Source organism: Cydia amplana, chromosome 17, assembly GCF_948474715.1.
Source record: "Cydia amplana chromosome 17, ilCydAmpl1.1, whole genome shotgun sequence".
NCBI lineage: Eukaryota > Metazoa > Arthropoda > Insecta > Lepidoptera > Tortricidae > Cydia > Cydia amplana.
The window spans coordinates 7,142,969-7,166,873 of record NC_086085.1 but is presented as its reverse complement, the minus strand read 5'-3'; the positions used below and the strand labels follow the sequence as shown (position 1 = coordinate 7,166,873).

Genomic DNA, 23,905 nt, shown 5'->3' with positions numbered 1-23,905 from the left:
GGCCTGTTAGATATTGTTAAGTTCCTACAGCGTCAAACCGACTGTTAACAGCCCAATCTATACACATAACGTAATGTTTTGTCAGACAATGTATGTACTCTATTATACTAAAATACGTTATGATTGTGATAGTTATATCTTTAAACCGTAGCCGTAATTTTCACTTAATAAAATAAATGTAACTTCGTAATAATCATAACTTTCGTTCGGTAAACATTACAAGCAGTCGCTTGCTTGCGCTTTGCTGCCTTATATAAACATAATATATCCATCCAACCAACCGGTGCTACTGCCACAAAATATAAAATAAAATCCAAAACGCGATAATTAGCGTCCAACGCGCCCGCATCAACCGGCACAAAACCGCAGGCCTCTACATTTCCCATTTCTGCCGCAATTCGCTCCGTTGCTTTTTTCCTTCTATTTCGTATAAAACTAATTTTGTGCTTTGTTGACTTTCCCTGTGTTATTTCATTTTGGGCTCTTGGCCACGTGTGAGATCCGCATCGATAAGGGAGTCGGCTAATTTGTGTGATGTATTGATATGGGTTGCGCTCCATTCTGTTAGGGCTCTTTGATGGTGCCTCTGCTCGCTATCTTGGGTTTCTTCTGATTAAGAGCCCATCAACGTGCACACTAGCGCCACTGCTAAATAATCGTAATTATTTAAAATTAACGAAATATATTTAAACAAAAAACCGGCCAAATGCGAGTCGGACTCGCGCACGGAGGGTTCCGCACCATCAACAAAAAATAGAGCAATAAATCGTGTTTGTTGTATGGGAGCCCCCCTTTAATATTTATTTTATTTTTAGTATTTGTTGTTATGGCGGCAACAGAAATACATCATTTGTGAAAATTTCAACTGTCTAGCTATCGCGGTTCATGATATACAGCCTGGTGACAGACGGACGGACGGACGGACAGAGAAGTCTTAGTAATAGGGTCCCGTTTTTTACCCTTTGGGTACGGAACCCTAAAAAGGGGGCCGTTACGTACTGTGGTATCTTGTATGAAAGTACCTTTTGTATACATCAAACTAGTTTCTATGTTGCTGGATTCGTCAATCTATGCGTCCAAAGTTAAAACGGCCGTTTTTGTTTTGAGTTTATAGATTGACGAATCCAGCAACATATAAACTAGTTTGATGTATTCAAAAGGTACTTTAATACAAGATATAGTACGTAGCGGCCCCCTTTTTTTAAATATCTTTCGTTAAATTGAAATAATCACGATTATTTAGCAATGGCGCTAGTGTGCACGTTGATGGGCTCTTAAAGAAATTTAGTGAGAAAAACGACATTATTTTGGTACTGGTGACGTAGCTAATTATTTTTATCAACTGTTGTAAAAGGAAAATTCCTTTTATACAACAGTTCCTCATTTAAGCAGGGTTTATACTTGTACGAATCGTCGGGTGACAAGCAAAGGTCACTAAGTACTATCAAAAAATTCAAGTAACAATGCACTTTATTACACTTGCAATAATTTCAATGTTGTTAGTTAGTGACTTTTACTTGTCACCCGACGGTATTTATTTTGCTTGGATGATTTCATCGTGTCACAAATTTAGCCACATAATCAATTGACATATTTATGTTTGCCTGACCAATCATAACATTAATTGGAAATATAATTTTAGTATTCATTAAATAAATTGTCACTTAAAAAAACCCAAATTCAAACTGGTTTTCCAATGGCTGTTACCTACGACATTTTTTCTTTTTGTTTGTATTGTTGAAGATCAAGTAATGATACGAACAGTTATTTCTGTTAATATAATTTTATCAAAAAATAAGTACATACTTCCGATAAAAAATCAGCAATCAACAACTGGCCGGAATTTGAAAAAATAGGCCTAAAAATACCTATACATTTTAATTCTAAACACAAACAAGCGAGCAAATCCTACAACAAATAGCGAAGCAAACATCTGCCGGAAAAACTGTTTTCAATTAAACCAAAATCCTAAAAAAAACATAAGCTCTCAAAAATGCGTGCGAAAATCCGGCAAAAAGGCTTTTCGGGGCTGTTTGCTAATATTCGTTTATGGCACCCAAATAGCAGATAAAGCACAGTTTGCTTTCCGCTAATTTGTTCAACACGATTCTGTCCAGCTGAAAACCTGGTATGTGACAAATATGTCAATTAATTAATAGGCATATTATACCTATATAATATGTCATACAAGTGTGCATGGGTACTTTTTGCTCTGCTAAATCAGTGACTGGTTTGACAACTGTTTATTTCTCAATATTACCAAAATACAGCTTTTTAAATGTCGGGCTGATAAATGGATGGCATAGATTTAGTAGTAACTTAACACCGTCGGTGGCATCCTTTGGGTAGGTATGAAAATAAAAAAAAATACACGCAGTCTTGGCAGGAAAATATTAACCAGTGCATTGCTCCATACTAACTTAGCCTTTATGACGAAGAAGCAAATATACAAACGAACTACTCGTCGTGCGAGTTTCATTGTGTTACCAAATATAATTTTATTATTATTTTATTATTTATATTATTATTTAAGCAACAGACCAACTGCCGATTTCGAACTTCAAGATATTCACAAGAGACGACACGTACTAGATCCATTCTAGATACGTTATAGTTTAGATTTCAATTAGTTCCCTTTTGCAGCGCAATTTGGGCAACCAATGTCACTTTTACAATAGATCGTGTTAGATATCTATTACATGTGAATTAGATCTCTAAGTAATATCTTGTGGAAATCGTTCAAGAGTATCTCCCGAATCGCGGAATTGTCAAATTTGACAGGTTAGATCTTAAACATATCGTTATCGTATCTTGTCTATGTCTAAAAGATATCTAATGGATGTCTATTACAAAATCCGAATCGGGCCCCATGTCAACATGTTTTGGACAAGCGCATACAGTATTTTGGTAAACGTAAATCACTTACTGGGTTTTGGTTTACCGCAACCAAAATTTAACATAAAAACCATTGTTCTGTTAGCAGCAAATAAATCAGATTTTTCCGATTATTCAGTAGACCATTCAGCGTTTTTAGTCGCCGTTTTTTTTGTTAAGTTGCGGTCAAACTTTTCCGTGAAAATATTGGCAAAAAGGTATTTTTTATATTCAGACTTAGCGCCACTTGCACCATTTCACTAAGCCGGGGTTAACCGGTTAAATCGTTAAACCAGTGCCAAATGGTACGGGTAATCATGGTAACTCCAGGTTTAACCGGTTGACCCCGGGTTAGTGAATGGTGCAAGTGGCCCTTATAGTGTAATCCATTGGCCTTTGCGTCTATTGCAGAAGATTTATGGTGCAAATCGGAGAGACAATGACCTCTCCAGACTTAACACCGCCTGGGACGGAATTAAGGAAACGCAGGCATGCCCAGCACCTGCATTACCCTCTCGGCTCCACTGTCTTAACTCTTAACCCACAGGAAAGGCGAGCCAATACGTGTGGAGGCAGGTCGGCTGCAGGAATCTGCCGCTTATTTCAGGTTGGACCCTACTCGCGCCTTACGGTAACTCCATTCCGGGATTTAATTTTGGAGTATCCTTCTCCTAGATGGATTGCAAGCCAATGCTAAGAGGTCCATCTCCCCTGTGACGAAACAGCTTTTTGCTTCTTTTGTTGACTTAGTCGCCTCGTACGACACCCTTATCCCATGTGCTATTCTAAAGCCGGCCACCACACGGTATAGTGTAATACACTTGGTATAATTTCACCAACAACACTTATATGTAGGTACTCAATAAGTGTTGTCGGTGAAATGAATACAAATCAAATCAGTTAATTGCAGGGGTAAGTATTGTGATTGTATATAGAATAAAGGCAAGTAGTTTAGGAGCACTTAGGAAAATCCTGTAAGTTGGCCCGAAGTTTAATTTCAGCCCCGTCGGCGTGATTTACGATTCAGGTATGGATTTTGCCAACTTTTCTTAGAAGTTAATCCGTTACTCCGTCGCATGCAGCTTCATGGATGTACCTATAAAAGCCATGGTTTTGGACAAGGCTTTATCCGCCTCGTAAGTCCTGGCGTACGTGTGCAATTACAAATTCAATTTCAGTTTTGAACTTTAGCGCCACTTGCATCATCCCTCTAACCTGGGGTTAACTGGTTAAACCTGGTTACCAGTACAATTTGACACGGGGTTAACGGTTCAACCGCATAACCCCGGGTTAATGGGATGGTCCATAATATGGTCCTTATAGACATAAAGGAAAGTTCAAAATTCAAAGGAGGTTACATTTGACAACTCCGGTCAATAGTTCTGCTACAGATACTTGGAAGACGTGAGTACAAAGGGGAAGAGATGTTGAGGGAAAATATCCCGGTTAATTCTGTTGACATGTTCATTTAAATAATGTTTAGTTTATACTGTGACGTCCAGGCGCCGTTGTGTACTGGGTGACCAAATGAAACAACTGCTTGTGCACTCCGCAGCCACGCGCACGCCATGACACTTCCCTCTGGAGTGAAGCTAGCGGGTAGTTGCGTCGTACTGTTTATTGTGTAACCGTCACATCTCTCCCTTTTTATAACAATTTATTTATTTTACTTTATATATTAACCATGCAACAATAAATCAGTTTATCTTATTATCTTATACTCGCTACGTTGATTTATTTTTCCAATCTAGGTACCTATACTACCACCGGTTCGGAAAAGTTAACCTCAGACCCGAGAAGAACCGGCGTAAGAAACTCGGCGAAGTGTGGATCCATTTTACAACTGTTAAATAATAAATATTTTCCAACACTAGCAAGCCTTTAAACCTGTAAAACTATTATTTGATTATTCCTAATTGTTACCGACTTTTAATTTACTTTAAGTCATGTTATGCTTGCCACATAAAACTTATAATTTGATTTGTTACAAATATTTCTTGCGATACCCTACCAGGGTCCATGTGCCTGTATGTTACTATGTAGTTTACTCGTATGTAATACTAGCTGTTGCCCGCGACTTCGTACGCGTGGATTTGTATATTGGTGGTTATATATTCTACATTAGCTTAGAACATTATGCAGCAAAAGATCGCAGTAGGACGGTTAATCATTTGTTAATTATTAATATTACAACGCATGATACTTGTCTTTCACAACCTACGAAGCTTCAAGCCCCTAACTGAATAAAATTGTTCTCGATATAATCCCTCTCAACCAGAAGATTTTCATGTCCTCTATTTAATAAAACCTACTACTTAACTACCTATTTACGAAGTTTGAAGTTCCTAGCTTTAAATAAAATTTGAACCCTATACAAACTTTCAACCTTTTTAACCATTATAGGGGATGAATTTTTAAAAACGCTGAAATTACTTTTCTTGTATTTTAATAATATGCCCATATACAAAGTTTACAACGATTCAAGTCCCGCACTCAAATGAATGTTTGACCTCCATACAAATCTTCAACCCCTTTTTCACCACCATGGGGATGAATTATCGAAAACTCTGAAATTAGTTTTCTTCTCTTTTGATGAAATACCTTTTTACGAAGTTTCAAGTTTATTTGCAACTTTACAAACTTTCAACCCCCTTTCGACCCTTTAAGAAATGAATTTTAAAAACGCTGAATTTACTTTTCTCGTATTTTAATAAAATGCCATTTTACAAAGATTCAAGCCCCGCACTCACAAAAATGTTTGATCTCCATACAAACTTTTTACCCTTTTTCACCACTTTGAGAGATGAATTTTCAAAAACGCTGAAATAAGTTGTCTTCTCTTTTAATAAAATACCTTTTTAAGAAGTCTCGAGTTCCTAGCTTAAAATAAAATGTGAACCCCATAAAAACTTTCAACCCCTTTTTAACCCTTTTAAGGGATGTACTTTTAAAAACGCTGAAATTACTTTTCTTGTATTCTAATAAATGCCTCTGTACAAAAATTCAAGCCCCGCACTTACAAAAATATCTGATCTCCATACAAACTTTCAACCCCTTTTTCACCACCTTCAGATATGAATTTTCAAAAACGCTGAAATTAGTTTTTTTCAGTTTTAATTTAATACCTTTTTACGAAGTTTCAAGTTCCTAGCTTAAAATAAGATTTGAAACCCGTACAAACTTTCAACCCCTTTTTAACCCTGTAAGGGGATGAATTTTACAAAACGCTAAAACTACTTTTCCTGTCTTCTAATAATATCCCCAAATCCAAAGATTCAAGTCCCGCGCTCGAAAAAATGTTTGATATCAATACAAACTTTCAACCCCTTTTTCACCACCTTACAGGATGAATTTTCAAAAACGCTGAAATTAGTTTTCTTGTATTTTAATTTAATAACTTTTTACAAAGTTTCAAGTTCCTAGCTTAAAATAAAATTTGAACGCTATACGAACTTCAACCCCTTTTTAACCCTATTAGGGGATGAATTTTACAAAACGCTGAAATTACTTTTCTTTTCTTCTAATAATATCCCCAAATCCAAAGATTCAAGTCCCGCGCTCGAAAAAATGTTTGATATCAATACAAACTTTCAACCCCTTTTTCACCACCTTACAGGATGAATTTTCAAAAACGCTGAAATTAGTTTTCTTGTATTTTAATTTAATACCTTTTTACGAAGTTTCAAGTTCCTAGCTTAAAATAAAATTTGAAACCCGTACAAATTTTCAACCCCTTTTTAACCCTGTTAGGGGATGAATTTTACAAAACGCTGAAATTACTTTTCCTGTCTTCTAATAATATCCCCAAATACAAAGACTCAAGTCCCGCGCTCGAAAAAATATTTGATATCCATACAAATTTTCAACCCCTTTTTCACCACCTTAGGGGATGAATTTTCAAAAACGCTGAAATTAATTTTCTGGTATTTTAATTTAATAACTTTTTACAAAGTTTCAAGTTCCTAGCTTAAAATAAAATTGGAACCCTGTACGAACTTTCAACCCATTTTTAACCCTATTAGGGGATGAATTTTACAAAACGCTGAAATTACTTTTCTTGTCTTCTAATAATATCCCCAAATGCAAAGATTCAAGTCCCGCGCTCGAAAAAATATTTGATATCCATACAAACTTTCAACCCCTTTTTCACCACCTTACAGGATGAATTTTCAAAAACGCTGAAATTAGTTTTCTTGTATTTTAATTTAATACCTTTTTACGAAGTTTCAAGTTCCTAGCTTAAAATAAAATTTGAACCTTATACGAATTTTCAACCCTTTTTTAACCCTGTTAGGGGATGAGTTTTACAAAACGCTGAAATTACTTTTCCTGTCTTCTAATAATATCGCCAAATGCAAAGATTCAAGTCCCGCGCTCGAAAAAATATTTGATCTCCATACAAACTTTCAACCCCTTTTTCACCACCTTGGGGGATGAATTTTCAAAAACGATGAAATTAGTTTTCTTGTATTTTAATTTAATACCTTTCTGCAAAGTTTCAAGTTCCTAGATCAAAATAAAATTTGCACCCCAAGACGAACTTTCATCCCCTTTTTAACCCCCTTAGGGGTTGAATTTCCAAAAACGTTGCAATTACTTTTTTTTGTAACCGGCTATTATGCCTTTCTAAGAAGTTTCAAAGCATTTGTAATGTATTCAAACTTTCAACCCCTTTTTAACCCTGTTAGGGGATGAATTTTCAAAAACTCACTCACAAAAATATTTGATCACCATACAAACTTTTAACCCCTTTTTCACCACCTTGGGGGATGAATTTTCAAAAACGCTGAAATTAGTTTTCTTGTTTTTTAATATAATACATTTTTACAAAGTTTCAAATTCTTAGCTTAAAATAAAACTTGTTCCCCATACAACCTTTCATCCCCTTTTTAACCCCCTTAGGGGTTGAATTTTTCAAAATCGCTTCTTATCTCTTGTACACTTTATAAATGCAACCTAGTGTGCAAATTTCAACTTTCTATCTTTTGTAGTTTCGGCTCTGCGTTGATGAATCAGTCAGTCAGTCAGTCAGTCAGTCAGTCAGGACACTTGCATTTATATATATAGATAAATATGTACATTGGATGCAAAATAAAGATCTCTATCTCTATTTTACTTTTACAATTTCTTATGTGTCAGTCCCTCTCCTTCTCCTATTTGCAGTTTTGAGTCTAAGTCCTTTTATTAACTTGAATATAATTCAAATAATTATTTTAAAAGCCTTAATTACTACATTTTCCTTTTGATGCTTACACATTTACAGGTATTAACATTAGCATACAATATAATATTTTACTAAATTAATACCTATTTCATGATTTAGGTACAATAAAATTGTAAACTTGCCAAGCGTCTTGGACATTAGTTACTTACTGGCAATAACTGATTGACTCAGTTTTACTTGTCTTGTATGATGTTAATATATATGATGCAATTTATAATACTTATAGATAATCCAATGTCAAATAAAGTAGCAATGTTACTCTATTCATAGTAGAGGTACCACGTCAAGTATATTTAGTTTTACTTGTGAATAGGTTAAGCAAACAATAATCTATATAAATATATTTATATATAATTAATTTGTTAGGTACCTACTAAGATTTACCTGCCTATTTGACCATTGTTATTATCTAATCATAATCATATCTAATTATCGTACTTTAATTATATGTAATACTTGGATAATATAATATTGACATCAATTAATCCAAATATTTATTTTATTCATTCTATTACTCAAAAAGTAACACAGCAAATATAATATCGAATGTAATATTAATCTAGCAACTTTTGCGAAGAATCATAATTACAATTTATGTTATGAAAATAACGTAACTCCTTCTTACTAATCGGAAGCTGATTTTTCAACTAGTAAGCCAGTAAGTATTGTATTATTATTTCCACAACAATTACTGTCAGACTATCACATAAATATTAATATTTGTATACACTTTTTCTTCGGTTTATTTCAATTACTTGCAACAGTTGCAACATATTTTATAAACCTGAAACATACACACCTTGTATGTCTGTTTCCTATGTCCTGTCATTGGTAAGTATGTCATTTAACTTCAATAAACATCTTACAACGAACCAATGGAACTCCATTATCTTAACCATGATCCCATGAAATACAGAGTAAGTAGGTACACAAGAATACACTGTTCGAATGTTTACTTTACCATTTTAGCGTTACGTTTAACGGTTCTGTTTGATATGACCTAGGGTTTTGGTCTTTTGGGTCTTAGTGTAGATTAGTACCATATATGTGTACTCTTGGGTAGATCCATGAAGTGGCTCTAGATGCAACTTTAATCTACTAGTTTTACTAAATTAGTTAGTCTCAACTAATTAAACATCAATCAGGCACTGTCATTGAGGGCGATCAAGATCACGGTTAATTCGAATACTTATTGTTTTTATTTTCTAATGTATACCTACTCAGACACACTATTTACTTATTTGATTGTTTCTGTTTTGTTTTAATGTATCGGTTCTGAGACTATGTATAATTTCCAATGTATGTATTGTCTCTACCGCATACCTAAGCGTTTTGGCATCCTTAATTATTGTAGTTTTATGCATGTGACTGAAATAGGGAAATATATTTTCCAGTAAATTGCCTTTTTAATTACACCTAATTATAATTAGTCATCACATCACACATATCACTCATCTTAATCTGAGTAGGTGTACCTACTACCTAGGTACTTAAAAGGTACTTCGTCATCTACCTGTCAACCGACAAAAGTCGTATGTCTATTTACAAGGCATTAGGTTAACCGCTGTTCACTAGAGTTTTGCTGTTAGTACCTAAGTCATGTTTGCCTTGGGTATAGTTTCGTAGTATAGTTAGTAAGCTGTGCTTCCTCACTGTGCAAGGCTCCACGCATCGCCACTCCCGTTTTTACAGCATTGACTTTAGGTACTACATGACATGATGTATTATGACATTTATGACAGGGCCAGCGCATCTATTTACGTACCTTTTGTACTTGGGTTTGTGATTGAGCTTTGTCCTGATTATTATTCAATAGAATCATGTATTCCGGCTTTAAAATAGATTGGGATTGGAATTTATAATATGAAATCTGGGTCATATACGATTTTGAAGGAATTGTATATCCTCATCTATTTATAGATTTTATTTGGGCAGTTTAGGCATGCCTCTGTGTTCCACAGTTTCCACGGCTGCGCAAAATGCATTATTATCCTGGTCACCTGCTTGTTTCTCTTAAACTATAATTTAACGCGTCCTCTAACTGTTCCAACAGAATGGCTACAACAATCTTTAATCGGAATACCGTCTATTAAGTCGTCGTATACTTTATATACTTGCTTTGTTCGTTTTTATTTAAGCTGATACATTGAGTACTTACCTATACGAACATCTGCAAAATGCCGTAAATTTATGATACGGGTACAAGTTAGAGGAAGGTTAAATTGTAGTACTTTACAGGAAATATTTTTTCAAATATATTTGTAAAATTGAAAATCTACCTGAATCTATATTAGTAGGTATGCCTATTCCCGAGGCCATCCATCTATACCTACGCCTTAAGTGAACTGGAACAGTAGGCAGAGGCACCAATTATATAATTTTCGCTACTTATTATATAATTTTGAATTAAATAAATACATAGCAGGTTACTCTACTAACATTATGTCAGTTTATTACTATTTTGCCTCCCTATTAAGTCTAATGGTGGTATCTGGGACATTTTGGATGACCTATGACAAGATCCTATCGTTAGTACCAACCAACTCTATATCGCGTCTACTAGACTTGTTACTAGGTACATTTGACCCTTTTGGCTTGTTAGTACTGGGTAGTTGAACATAATACTAATTATACCTTGTTTATATCGCAGGTAAGCGTTATGATTTCGCTGTATCATTTATTTTATTTTGCTAGTACCAGTGGAACATTCAACCTACTACTTATTTATTTTGCCAGTACCAGTTGAACGTTTCAATTCAACCTACTAATTATTTGTTTTGCTAGTACCAATTGAACAATTTCAACCTACTACTTATTTGTTTTGCTAGTACCAGTTGAACATATCAACCTACTACTTATTTGTTTTGCTAGTACCAGTTGAACACTTCAACCTACTACTTATTTGTGTTGCTAGTACTAGTTGAACGTTCCATCCTACTAATTATTTGTTTTGCGTCATTAGTAGTTAATTATACCAACTGCAGCATAGATGTGATGTACAGTTTACTTCTTGTAATTTATTTTTCTTGTTAGTCCGACTCCGACTTACTACTCAATTCATTTGATGCTGAGTTTACGTGTCTACTCCTACAGTAAAACAATAACAAAGCCCTCGGCATTTATCAGTCTAAGTACATATCTATAGTTCTTGACTCACTTGACATCGTAACGGTCCTTGATAATTTTACTGATCCGTTACCTGCTAGCATTCTTTATTGTCATAACATACCTATGTATATATAAATACATGTTAAGTCGACACCAAGTTAGGTAACAGCGATTCATACCATTTCAATTGATTATAAGTATTATAACAGGTTATTTTAATCGAACAATATTTCTTTTAGGACATAAGGTCCCTAAAAATTTATACAACTATACCGACTTAATATGCAGGTTTCTCAATAGGTTTCCTTATGTAAAAATATCTTAGTAATTACACAACTAAGTAGGTAGGTATATTTTAAGTATGAACGGCAAATACACAACAACTCATAATAATCGTGATTTCCGCGAAGATAGTTTGATTATTTACCCTTTATATCATATGAATTCTAATATACGATTTTGAGTCAGAAAATAAACCATGTACCAACTGTATTTGTAACACGCAAACCATCAGCATATTCGTTTCTGTCACTTCATGGAAAAATTAATACACCGGTGCCACATCATTCTAATAATGCAACATGAGTACATTATTTTTTGTAGGATTTTCCCAATTATTGATCTATCTTGCATTGATTGCACTTTTGGATTTACAATTGGTAACCAGGCTCACGAACAGTAGCTACTGTCAAAGAGTTAGTGTAATAAGCAAGCGCATATTTCTTCTTTGCTTGGTAAACATTCCTCCCGAGCTACCTACCATCAATTACTCACTAAATAGTTGTAAAGTTAACTACTGTTCTTATGTAAACAGTCGACAAAATCAACTGCGCATATACATAATTGTTTTTATTAACGATAAGATAAGATAAGATAAGATTGTAAACAAAACTATAAAATTAGGTATTTATATTTATTATTATTGGGGTGGTATCGGGCCTTTGAGTGTCACGTCGACCACGTATTGATCTATGGTGACGGCCCTTTAAAGTTCATTACTAATGCCCGTTGCATCCAGAAAATTACAGATGCTTTGGGCCGTAACGTTCTGTACCTCATAGGGTTGCAATACATGTCGCCCTAAGTAGGTATAAAATTAGGTATAGGTACAAGATCTACCTTTTTACAGTTTTGCACTAATATTTAAATTCTGCACTAGTTTCTTTAATACTCCTCTGACGTGAGTTTGGAATTTCATAACCTAGTTACGTAACAAAGTCGTTGCAATTTTAATATTTCCGTATTATGTACAACCGTACGTCACTCGTTACACCGAATATCACCTCGCCCAAACTTTTGTATTGCCTGAATACAATCGGGAGCTCGGGAGCAAATGGACAACTACGGTAGCTATTAGGTTAGGATTTCCATACCTTAGGTATTTTGTTTTTTTTCCGCCACCGTTACCTTTCCTTTTCGAAATTTTTTTTTGGTGATGTTTTATCCTCGTCGCCATTTGTGACGTCCAGGCGCCGTTGTGTACTGGGTGACCAAATGAAACAACTGCTTGTGCACTCCGCAGCCACGCGCACGCCATGACACTTCCCTCTGGAGTGAAGCTAGCGGGTAGTTGCGTCGTACTGTTTATTGTGTAACCGTCACATATACAACAAGAGATGCACAGAACACGAATGTTTGTGAAAATAAATTTGAGTATGCTTTTACCTTTGCATCTACTTTAAACCTCGTCGTTTTGTTTCAATATATCTTCCGTATTTTTCTTTTTTAAATTTTACTGTGTTTACTATACTTTTTTATTACCTCTTTTCTTGACTTCTTAATTAGTAATGTTTTGTAATGCCGTAATACGGTGTAAACTAGTACGGAGGGTAGCTTGCTTTCGCTATACCTTGCACATCCATACAAGTAAAAATAAGCAAAGCATAAGCATTAAGCAATCATCAATGTACCACACCGCATTTTGTACCTAAGTTAATCTCCTATGTAAAAGTAAGCAATAAAAATATTGATTGATTGATTATAATTTAAGTAATTTAGAAATTGAACAGCACAACACAGTTTGGTAACTTCTGGACAAAAGTTTGCCTCCTCCATCTCTTTCTTAGTTCCGGTGACACTCGGTGGCAATGACGCGGGAGATTTATGTGCGAATTCACTTAATGCACCAAGGCTTCCGTTTTATTAGTTTGCATCAAAATGGAAGTTATTATTAAAGTAATAAACACATATTTTAGTGACGTTTGTAGGTTAACGATTTACTTTGTATTGAGGAACATAAATTCGTTTCCGTAATTGTTTGTGTTGCGAACGCAACCTTTTATTTGTATAAAATCTCAATACCTAATATTCCTAATGCAGTAGCTAAACGCGGCCGTCGGGCTCGGCTAGTATTCGGAAGCTTTTTCTTAAGCACCAATAGGAGCGCTCCACATACTTTGTATCGCGGCCAATTAGAGGCACCTAAATTTAAACCACCTTTGTACTATTCAAATTATGAAAATCACTCTCTCATCAGCCTTCATACAATAACCACCACTTCTACATTTAACCGTTTTGGCAAGAACCCTTGTAAACCAGTACTTGGAAAATTATATCAGTTCACTATAAGAATTGAAGCTTTTTATTTGAGTCGTCGAGCTCCTGACCTGCACGGCGGCTACATTTGGTCCTTCGCAGCCTTCAAGACAAGGGCAGATTTGACCAACAACGGGTTCATCGTGGAAGAGGACTTTGACCATACTTCGAAACCGTCTACGTTGTCTTCAGTTTCTTCGGCTTAGGAAGAACACGCAACGGACGTTGAAAACAAGGGGTCCCAGCGTCACCGGCATAAGGGAGACGTTCGTTGGACATCCACCACATCAAGGACTTCAGTTCCAGTACATCGCATCACCTGAATACGTAGGACTAGACAGAGTGAGTTCGTTCCAATTTCCTTCCATTTCCCTTCTATACCTATTTATCTTGGAATTAAGAATAGCTCTGTACGTATCAGGCACAAATAATTCATTTTTCATACACATCAATTGCAAAATACGTTTAAAATCATAATTCATCTCGATAAAATAGCTTAGCTTCATATAACTTCGTAGTTAAAATCTTATTACATATTAAAAAGCCGTCTCCATAGCTTATTATCATCGCCTCAGTAACATAATTTTTTTGCTAAATCATCACATGCCGCGCGCAGCTGCTTATCTACTCCGCTTCTTTGTTCTCGTCAGTTGCATTTTAACTCGTTAGTGTTCACACTTCTCTTGCACATAGGTAATTGCATTTTTAAATTCACTTGTAAATTAAAATGGCTGACACGTTAAAGGAGTTAGTTAGGAAACGTGGCAGTTTGAAGGCTAAATTAACTTTGTTTAATACTTACATTAATGTGGCTAAAACATGTGAACAATTAAGTGATTTACAAATAACGGAGTTGCAGTGTCGCTTAGATAAAATAGAATCGGTATACCCGGAGTTTGACGCTTTACAGATGGAGATCGAAGCGTTAACTGAGAAACCCGACGAAGCATATGCGGAGCGGGAGCAGTTTGAAAGCCAGTTCTTTGTGTTGGTTTCGACTGCTCGACTTCTTTTGAGTCCTCCGGTGCAGTCGAGCGGCGGTCGGCCCGGGCCCGGGTCCACGACGGCTTCCACGTCGTGCGGCGCCGGCCGGCAGGACTTCGTTCGTCTGCCCAAGATTGACCTGCCCCACTTCGACGGGAACTATCAGCATTGGCTCGGCTTTAGAGATACGTATATTTCCCTTATTCATAATAATCCCGCTATTAATGACATAAGCAAATTTCACTATCTTCGTGCATCTTTGAAAAGTAGTGCCGCCCTTGTGATTCAAAGTCTTGATTTTAGCAGTGATAACTATCATAAAGCGTGGCAGTTAGTTTCTGAGCGGTATGATAACCCGCGCCTTTTAATTAATAATCATATCCAGGCCCTGTTTAACCTTGAACCGATGCAACACGAATTGAGCAGTTTATTACGTAACATGGTGGACGTAACTAATAAAAATTTGCGTGCGCTTGGCACCTTAGGGGAGCCCACCGACCATTGGGACACGTTAGTTATCTATATAATGTCTAAGAAGTTAGATCTAGTAACTAAGCGTGAGTGGGAAGAGCACAGGAACCTTTTAACAGGTTCGCCGACGTTGCAGCAATATATTACATTTTTAAATAGCAGGGCCGACTTACTTGAATCTCTTGGCAATAATAACGTCAACAATAGTGGTTACAAGACATCGAAATATAAATCTCAATTGCATTCGAATAACGAGCCACAAAAAACACATAATTATCTTACAGCTACAAAAAACAATGCTTATCGCAAACCTATTGTTTGCCCTTATTGTAAGCAAGATCATTTCTTATTCAATTGTGAATCCTTTCGTAAATTAGATATCGATAACAGGATAAAAAATGTGAGTAGTTACTCAGTATGTAAGAATTGTCTTCGGCCGGGACACTTAGAAAAACAATGTGTGTTATCTCATTGCAAATACTGCAAACTTAAACATAACACTCTTTTACATAAACATGTTGACAAAGCGTCTTCTAGCAGTGACGTCCCGGTGCCAGATGTTCATTTTAGCGGCAACATTCAAACAAAAGTGTTTAGCCCTACTAAGACTTCCGGACTACTGTCCACAGCGTTGGTGCACGTGAGTGACGCGAATGGAGTGCTTCGTGAGGCGCGTCTACTGCTGGACAACGGTTCTACCATCAACTTCGTGACGCAGGATCTGTGCGGGCAGCTTGGGTTAGCGACACGCAGCGTGGGAGCTACGGTCACAGGTATCAATGAACAGCTTTCACATTGTCCGGAGTCTTGTGACATTACAATTCATTCACTCCATAGTAACTATACGACGACCGTAAACTGTTACGTTGCCAACGTAATAAACACATCTATGCCGCCATGTAGCATAGATCTTACCAATATACCTATTCCTGCCGGCATCACATTGGCAGACCCATCCTTTTATGAGCCTTCCGCTATTGATATTTTAGTCGGGGCGGAAATATTTTGGGACGTCTTAGGTACCACGCGTATTAAGTTAGGTCAAAATAAACCTCAACTTCGCGAATCATCGTTAGGTTGGCTCGTGTGTGGCTCCATACCTGCCTACAACACAAACACAAACGAATCTTATTTTTGTTCGTTCCTCACACATAATGAAGAAACTAATCTTACTCGTTTTTGGGAATTAGACTCGGTGTCTTCAACACATTGCATGTCTTATGAAGAGCAAGCGTGTGAAAAAAGTTTTGTAAAAAACACTACTCGCGATCAAGATGGCCGTTTCATTGTGACGTTACCTTTAAAAGAGTCACCGGAAGTACTTGGCGACTCATATCAAATGGCCAAGCGCCGTTTCTTGGCATTGGAGAAACGGCTCGCACGCGATCATGCCTTCAAAACCTTATATTTTGATTTTATTCGCGAGTACATCGACTTAGGCCATATGAGCGAAAATCAATCATCATCATCATCATCTGAGCCATCAGAAAAATCATTTTTCTTTCCTCATCACGGAATTTTGCGCGCAAGTACAAGTACACGCCTTAGAGTCGTTTATGACGGTTCGGCCACCACGACTAGTGGCAAGTCCTTCAATGACATCCAAATGGTTGGCCCGACTGTCCAGGATGACCTTCTGTCAATCTTATTACGCTTCAGACAACATAAGTATGTTGTCTCAAGTGACGTCGAAAAAATGTATCGAGCTATATTAGTACAGCCTTCTCAACGCTCGTTACAACAAATCATCTTTAGGTTCGATCCTTCTGATCCCTTAAAAACCTACAAATTGAACACCGTCACATACGGGACTGCGTGCGCACCTTACCTTGCAACCAAATGTCTTGTTTCTCTTGCCGATGAATGCCAAGACGTCCGAGTTAAACGCGCGATACAGCACGATTTTTACGTAGACGATTTTCTCAGTGGCAGTGACTCCGTAGAATCATTGGCTGAGATTAGTAAGGGTGTAGTCACAACGTTATACAGTCTGCGAAATTTAATTTGCGTAAATGGCAATCAAATTGTCCTGAGCTGCTAGAATCAATTCTCGAACATAAAGAGGACCATAGTAAAGCCCTCAACCTTGATAGCACATCGCCTTGTAAAACCTTAGGTCTGTACTGGCAAACAGGAACAGACAAACTTCTCTTTTCCATCGACATCAAAATTCCAAATAAAATCACAAAAAGAAATATTTTGTCTGTCATAAGTCAAGTGTTTGACCCACTAGGTCTCGTCGGGCCGTGTATAGTGGAAGCTAAAATCATATTGCAGCGTCTTTGGCTGATAAAGTGCGAATGGGACTCTGAGCTCCCATTAGACATAAAAAATGAATTTCTGTCTTTTGCATCGTCACTTACAAATTTAAATAAACTTAAAATTGATCGCTGGGTATTCAGTGACTCACCTATAGAAGTTCAAGTACATGTATTCACAGATGCGTCAGAGCGTGCATACGGCACCTCTGTCTATGTCAGGACTGTGGACGGTAGCGGAGCAGTTTGCGTTCGTCTTATAGCGTCAAAAAATAAGGTCTCCCCCCTTAAACCCTCCACAATCCCAAGGCTGGAGCTTTGCGGCGCGTTACTTGGCGCAAGACTCTGGACAAAGGTCATTTCATCACTGACCGTGAAGGTTGATCATAGTTACTTCTGGTCTGACTCTATGATCGTGCTGGGCTGGCTCGCAGGGCCATCTAATCGACTTAAACCGTTCGTTCGCAACCGTGTGAATGAGATCCAAGAGAGTACTCGTGAACAGACATGGAGCTATGTACCCTCAAAGCTGAACCCGGCAGATCTGGTGTCACGAGGAATGAATGCTAATGACCTCAGCGTCTCCACATTATGGTGGACCGGTCCAGACTTTTTGCATCACTCCATAATTCAATTTCCTACAACGCTTAATACAAACGCAGATAATCTGCCAGAAGTGTCACTTCATACAAACGTACAAACAAACATAAACGAAAACAACAATCTTATAACTAAACTTATCACTAACAATTCAAAACTTACAAAACTAATACGAATCGTAGCATATATTTACAGATTTATACATAATTGCAAAAATAAAAATAATAAAAATACATCAAATTTAACATACACAGAAATAAAATCATGTAAAACTAAACTTCTACAACTCGCACAGCAGGAATCATTTCCTGAAGAGTACAAACTTTTATCTTTGGGCAAGCCCTTGCAGCCGAAAAGTAGGCTACTTTCGTTAACGCCCTTTTTAGACGATCATAAATTAATACGTGTCGGTGGTCGTCTTAATAATGCTTACTATAGTTACGACATTAAGCACCCAATCTTACTGTGTAGCAGGCATCACCTTACCAAACTGCTCTTTGATATGCAACATATGGCATTAATGCATGCCCCGCCTCAGCTCTTACTAGCAAGCATTCGGCAAACATATTATCCGCTCGGTGGAAGAAACCTGGCGCGCCACTTAGTTCATAAATGCATTCGCTGCATCAGGTTCAAGGCTAAGCCTCTTCAAATGTCAATGGGCAACTTACCTACCGATAGAACACAATTAGAATATCCCTTTTTACACACGGGAATGGATTTTGCCGGACCAGTGCTGATAGCTGACCGAAAGGGTAGGGGTAGCAAAACAATTAAATCATATATTTTAGTTTTTGTCTGTCTTTCAGTCAAGGCTCTCCACTTGGAACTTGTCACAAGTCTAACGACAGAGTCGTTCCTTGCTGCTCTCCGCCGCTTCATGAGTCGTCGGGGAAAGCCTCAAACTCTGTATTGTGACAATGGGACTTCGTTTGTCGGGGCATCAAACGAACTTAGTAACTTTTTAAAACATAATCACGATAAGCTGCAGTCAGGTATGGCAGAAAACCTTATTAACTTCAAATTTAGCCCGGCTTACTCACCGCACTTCGGCGGTCTTTGGGAAGCCGCAGTAAAATCAACAAAATATCATCTCAAACGCATTCTATCTCTTACACATTTAACGTATGAAGAATTAAATTGTTGCCTGATTCAGATAGAAGCTATTTTAAATTCTAGACCCCTAACACCTTTATCTTCTGATCCATCTGACCTGACCTACCTATCGCCCTCTCATTTCCTTATTGGACGTTCTCTTCTGTCAGTCCCACAAGAATCGCTGACTGAAGAAAACATCTCACGGCTTGAACGGTTCCAGAGAGTTGAAAAACTCAAGCAGCATTTCTGGAGCCGCTTTTCTAATGAGTATGTTACTCTCCTCCAGCAGAAGACGAAGTGGCACACCTCGACGGACCACCTGCAAGTTGGGACTATGGTCTTAGTCAAGGACCGCGCACTTCCTCCTCTCCTGTGGCTGCTGGGACGCGTCACGAAGCTGTACCCGGGCACGGACAACGTCACCAGAGTCGCCGACATCCGTACGAAGAAAGGAGTCATCCGTAGGGCTTATAATAACTTGTGCCCACTCCCTATTTCGTAGTTCTTATCATAGTCACTCTAATTAACTACTTTTAAATTTCCAAACTTCCATTTTTTTTCTTTGCTTTTTGTTGAGTCTCTCAACGCCCGGGAGTATGTTGCGAACGCAACCTTTTATTTGTATAAAATCTCAATACCTAATATTCCTAATGCAGTAGCTAAACGCGGCCGTCGGGCTCGGCTAGTATTCGGAAGCTTTTTCTTAAGCACCAATAGGAGCGCTCCACATACTTTGTATCGCGGCCAATTAGAGGCACCTAAATTTAAACCACCTTTGTACTATTCAAATTATGAAAATCACTCTCTCATCAGCCTTCATACAATAACCACCACTTCTACATTTAACCGTTTTGGCAAGAACCCTTGTAAACCAGTACTTGGAAAATTATATCAGTTCACTATAAGAATTGAAGCTTTTTATTTGAGTCGTCGAGCTCCTGACCTGCACGGCGGCTACAGTTTGCAAGTTAGTATTTTGGTTATTGTAATTTCAAATATAGGTGATTTACTACTAGAAGTTTGAGACAGCAAGCAATATCAACTACTATGTAGTAAAATGAATTTGATGGGAACATATAGGTATATATGGATTGAACGTACAGAGACATCCTCTCCTTAAAGAAAATTAATACAAGACGTCTTAGATCGAGTTGCCGTAAAAGACATTTTTGGTACAGGTGTTCAAGTCGAGCTTCTTCAAAAGAAGGTACACCTTTTCCCGCTCTGCTGTGACCTACTTTACAAAATGCATTTGCAATGTCAGCGTCAAAGTTTATCACTGATTTAATACTTTTACGTAGCCCGTTTTGTGAGATTTGCACTGTAAATAGTAGTTTGTGTTACAAGGGCCCAAAATGATATATTTCCGTCAAGGGCGTACATTGAATCCTGAATGAAGCGATGGATTCTAAAGTAGAATCCTGAGCGTAATAAGGGATTCAAGTGTTAACGCCCAAGACGAAATAATTTTGATACAGTGTAACACATAATGTTTTGCACATCAACTATGAGGAAAATTAAAAAATCTTAGTGTTGATACAATCTGATGCTTAAACAGATTATTTAAGCTAAAAAAATTATGTGCAAAAAATGTAAAAATAGTGTGCTAGAACAGAAAAGTGTTACTTTGATCCCTCCTAGCAGGAAGGAAAAGTGCCACTTTGATCCCTCCTAGCAGGGAAGAAATAGTATTTTATGCAACCGTTGTTTAAGAGAGGTCAAAAAGGCGAGTGGCGTGAGTAACAATTTGAGGCGAAGCCGAAAATTGTTAATAAAGACGCCACGAGTATTTTTTGACTCAGTTAAACAACGTTGCATACAATACTTTTTCTACGACCAAGCATTTACTTTGAAATAAAATTGTAAATTTAACAAATATTTTTCATTTAAAAATGGAGGGTACGGGCGGGAAAAGAATGAATGAAATAAAAAAACATGTCTATGATTCAATCATCTGTCAGAGATGACAATTAAAATTAGGTTGGCAACAATGTATTTCATACAATATTTTTTAAGTGGCGATTACACGAAGTATCGTAAAAGTGCCAAAAAGATACTGCGTGTATGCACAAATACTTTTTTGGGGAATAGACTAAAGACTTCTCTTGACAACTATAAGATAGGCGTTTAAAGGTGTGTGCACGACCCTTTAAATGACAAATAAAAGTACGAGAGTAGAAAAAAGCTCTCTTCTGAATAGGAGGTGTGAAAAAACAATTCATTTTCCAATAGGTACACTCATCCGGGATTTTGCTGCTATTTCGCAGTTTATTTTCAAGCACGAATTTGCTTAAAAACTCGAAACATGAAAACATATCGGATATCAAGTTGTCGTTTTTCGATTCGGTCAAACATCAGCCATTAATTGGCGAACAGTTTTGCAATGTTTCCTCAGGCTGTATCAATTAACAATTTGTATCGAGGACATTCGAAACTTACTAATTGGCACCAGACCGGGCAGTTGGTTCATGGAAATTAGACGAACAGTATAGTCCCTGGCGCACACGACAAAAAAGTGCGATTTACGGCAAATGATGATGATGGAATTTCCTTTTGCCGAGTTGCTCCTTTTGACTCACAGATTGATTTAGGAAGGGGAGCCAATCGAATTTTTGATGCAAAATTTTGACTTCAGGGCGGGTGCCCCCCGAAATTTGTAAAAAATAAAGTTTTGATATTTGGTCAAGTTTGGTATCATTTTCGTGTAACTCAAGGATGCTAAATTCATTTCTGATATTTAATTTATATGGTTTCATATAAATAATTTGAAAAAAAATGAAAAATAAAAATTTGCTATTTTATTTTTTTCGGAATAAATGCCAAAACTTTCTTTATTTTAATATATACACAAAAAATAAAAATTTCATGAAATAGCCCTACTATTTCTCGTTATAAAAAGTATACATATGGAATATTTATTTAAAAAATATTTGAAGAAAAAAAATAAAATGTAGACCTACTTTCGACCACAAGCTCACCGAATAGTATACAACGATGTATGTTACAGCTATTAGAATTAAGGCGTTTGATGATGATGAGATACCTTTTAGCATAATGAGTCCATAGAAGCCTTAGATCATTTTAGGAAGGAGAGCCACCTTGATTTTTGGTACTGTCCCCCCTGAAGTCAAAATTTTGCATCAAAAATTCGATTGGCTCCCCTTCCTAAATCAATCTGTGAGTCAAAAAGAGCAACTCTGCAAAAGGAAATTCCATCATCATCATTTGCCGTATAATTAAGTCTGCACCAGGGACTAGTAGGTGAGTTGAAACCCAACTAGGCAAAGTTCGGACCTGTGAGACATGAGTTAGTGTCGTCCTACACTTGTTTTGGAACCCTGATTGTACGTCAACTATGATTAATTAAGAAAACAATTTATAAAAATAGTAAGGGACTCAGACTAAATCTAGTAAGGGACTTGAGAAAGAGTACCTAACTAGGTATTTAATAGATGTAAGTTACATTTTATATACGTCTAGCACGTAGAATATTAGTAGAATATATTATTAACCGAGGATTTGAAATGCAGGGATACGCAGTTATCTTGTTATTTATTACTTTGTGTAAATTTTTGGCTATCGTGATATAGGTAACTTTTACTGCAGTCGTATATTGTGTGTTAAATTTATTTTAATAATAATTTAAAAAATATTCACCGATACAGTTTTAAGCTATGGTTAACCTACCCGTTATTTGGCAAAGAACGAACAAAAGTGAGCCCACTGAGCTGGAGGCACCATTTCTACCGTTAATTACTGAAGAGGAAATGCAGAATTCGCAAGTTTGGCGACCTCTTTTTTAACCCTTCCTATCATTAACTACCCTCCATTCAAACCCACTTTTTCCTATGAAATATTAAATAACAGAAATGAAAGGCCATTAGGACTGGCACCTACTTCTTATTTTAGTCACAACCCTTAGCAATTAGCATAGGGGTCCCACCCCTTCCGTTCGGCAATTCAAGCCTCGCAGATGTGAATATAAAGTAGGTAGCTATACTGTAATTAGGGTTGTGTACGTATGTATTACAAACTAATTACGAATCGGAGACAGTTTTGTATACGGTAGCGGAGCGGTAATGTCTCGTGCGCTCCGTGTACAAATAGTGGCGATCTGTCGTTGTACAATTAGATTCTAACTACCTAAGACCCCCGTTTGGGAAGTGACAGTTGGCAGAGCGCGCAGTGCAACGTAGCGTGGATAGCTCACAATATACAGTCAGCAGCTAGCGAGGTATTTAAATTGACATATGATGTCATTTTTCATCTAACGCATTTTTCCAAAAACCGTTGAATTTTCGGAATCCTACCGAATCAAACCTAAGAGGTTCCGCAGGATCTCTTTTTCATAAGCCAATGAAAAATATTTAGGTATCTTATGAAAAAAAACGAGTTCGGTATAATGAAAATTTGTAAAATGAAACATGGGACAAAAAAAAATTCGTGGTTGCGTTAGCATAAAATGCACTTTTTTACTATATGTTTAGGTTTAAATTTTTTTTAGGTTATGATGTTATGACATTTTGTCTGATGTGTCTTCAAACATTCTATCTGCATAGACGTAGTAAAACTACAAGACTCAATTTATTTCCTCTCCCAAAACCTACTTTGTGGAAACCTGTTCTCACCTAAAGCAAAACCCATTTTCAAAAACCTCCCGGAGGCGAATACTATTCCTGTATAAAAGAGCCATCAAAACATTTTGTTTGAAATGAAATCGTTTCTGCGAGTACGCGCCAAATCGATCTTCCGT

At 37.0% G+C, this 23,905-nt stretch overlaps 1 protein-coding gene across 1 annotated transcript; it reads left to right on the top strand.

The window, feature by feature from the left end:
* Nucleotides 1-14,205: 14,205 nt before the first annotated feature.
* Nucleotides 14,206-19,201, top strand: LOC134656161 (uncharacterized). Its single transcript, XM_063511686.1, has one exon. It carries the CDS (start codon nt 14,469-14,471, stop codon nt 17,235-17,237), a length of 2,769 nt encoding a protein of 922 aa, XP_063367756.1. The 5' UTR covers nt 14,206-14,468; the 3' UTR covers nt 17,238-19,201.
* The last annotated feature ends 4,704 nt before the right edge of the window (nt 19,202-23,905 follow it).

Excerpts from the sequence above, each read along its gene's own strand:
- LOC134656161 (XM_063511686.1), top strand. The coding sequence starts at position 14,469 with ATGGCTGACACGTTAAAGGAGTTAGTTAGGAAACGTGGCAGTTTGAAG.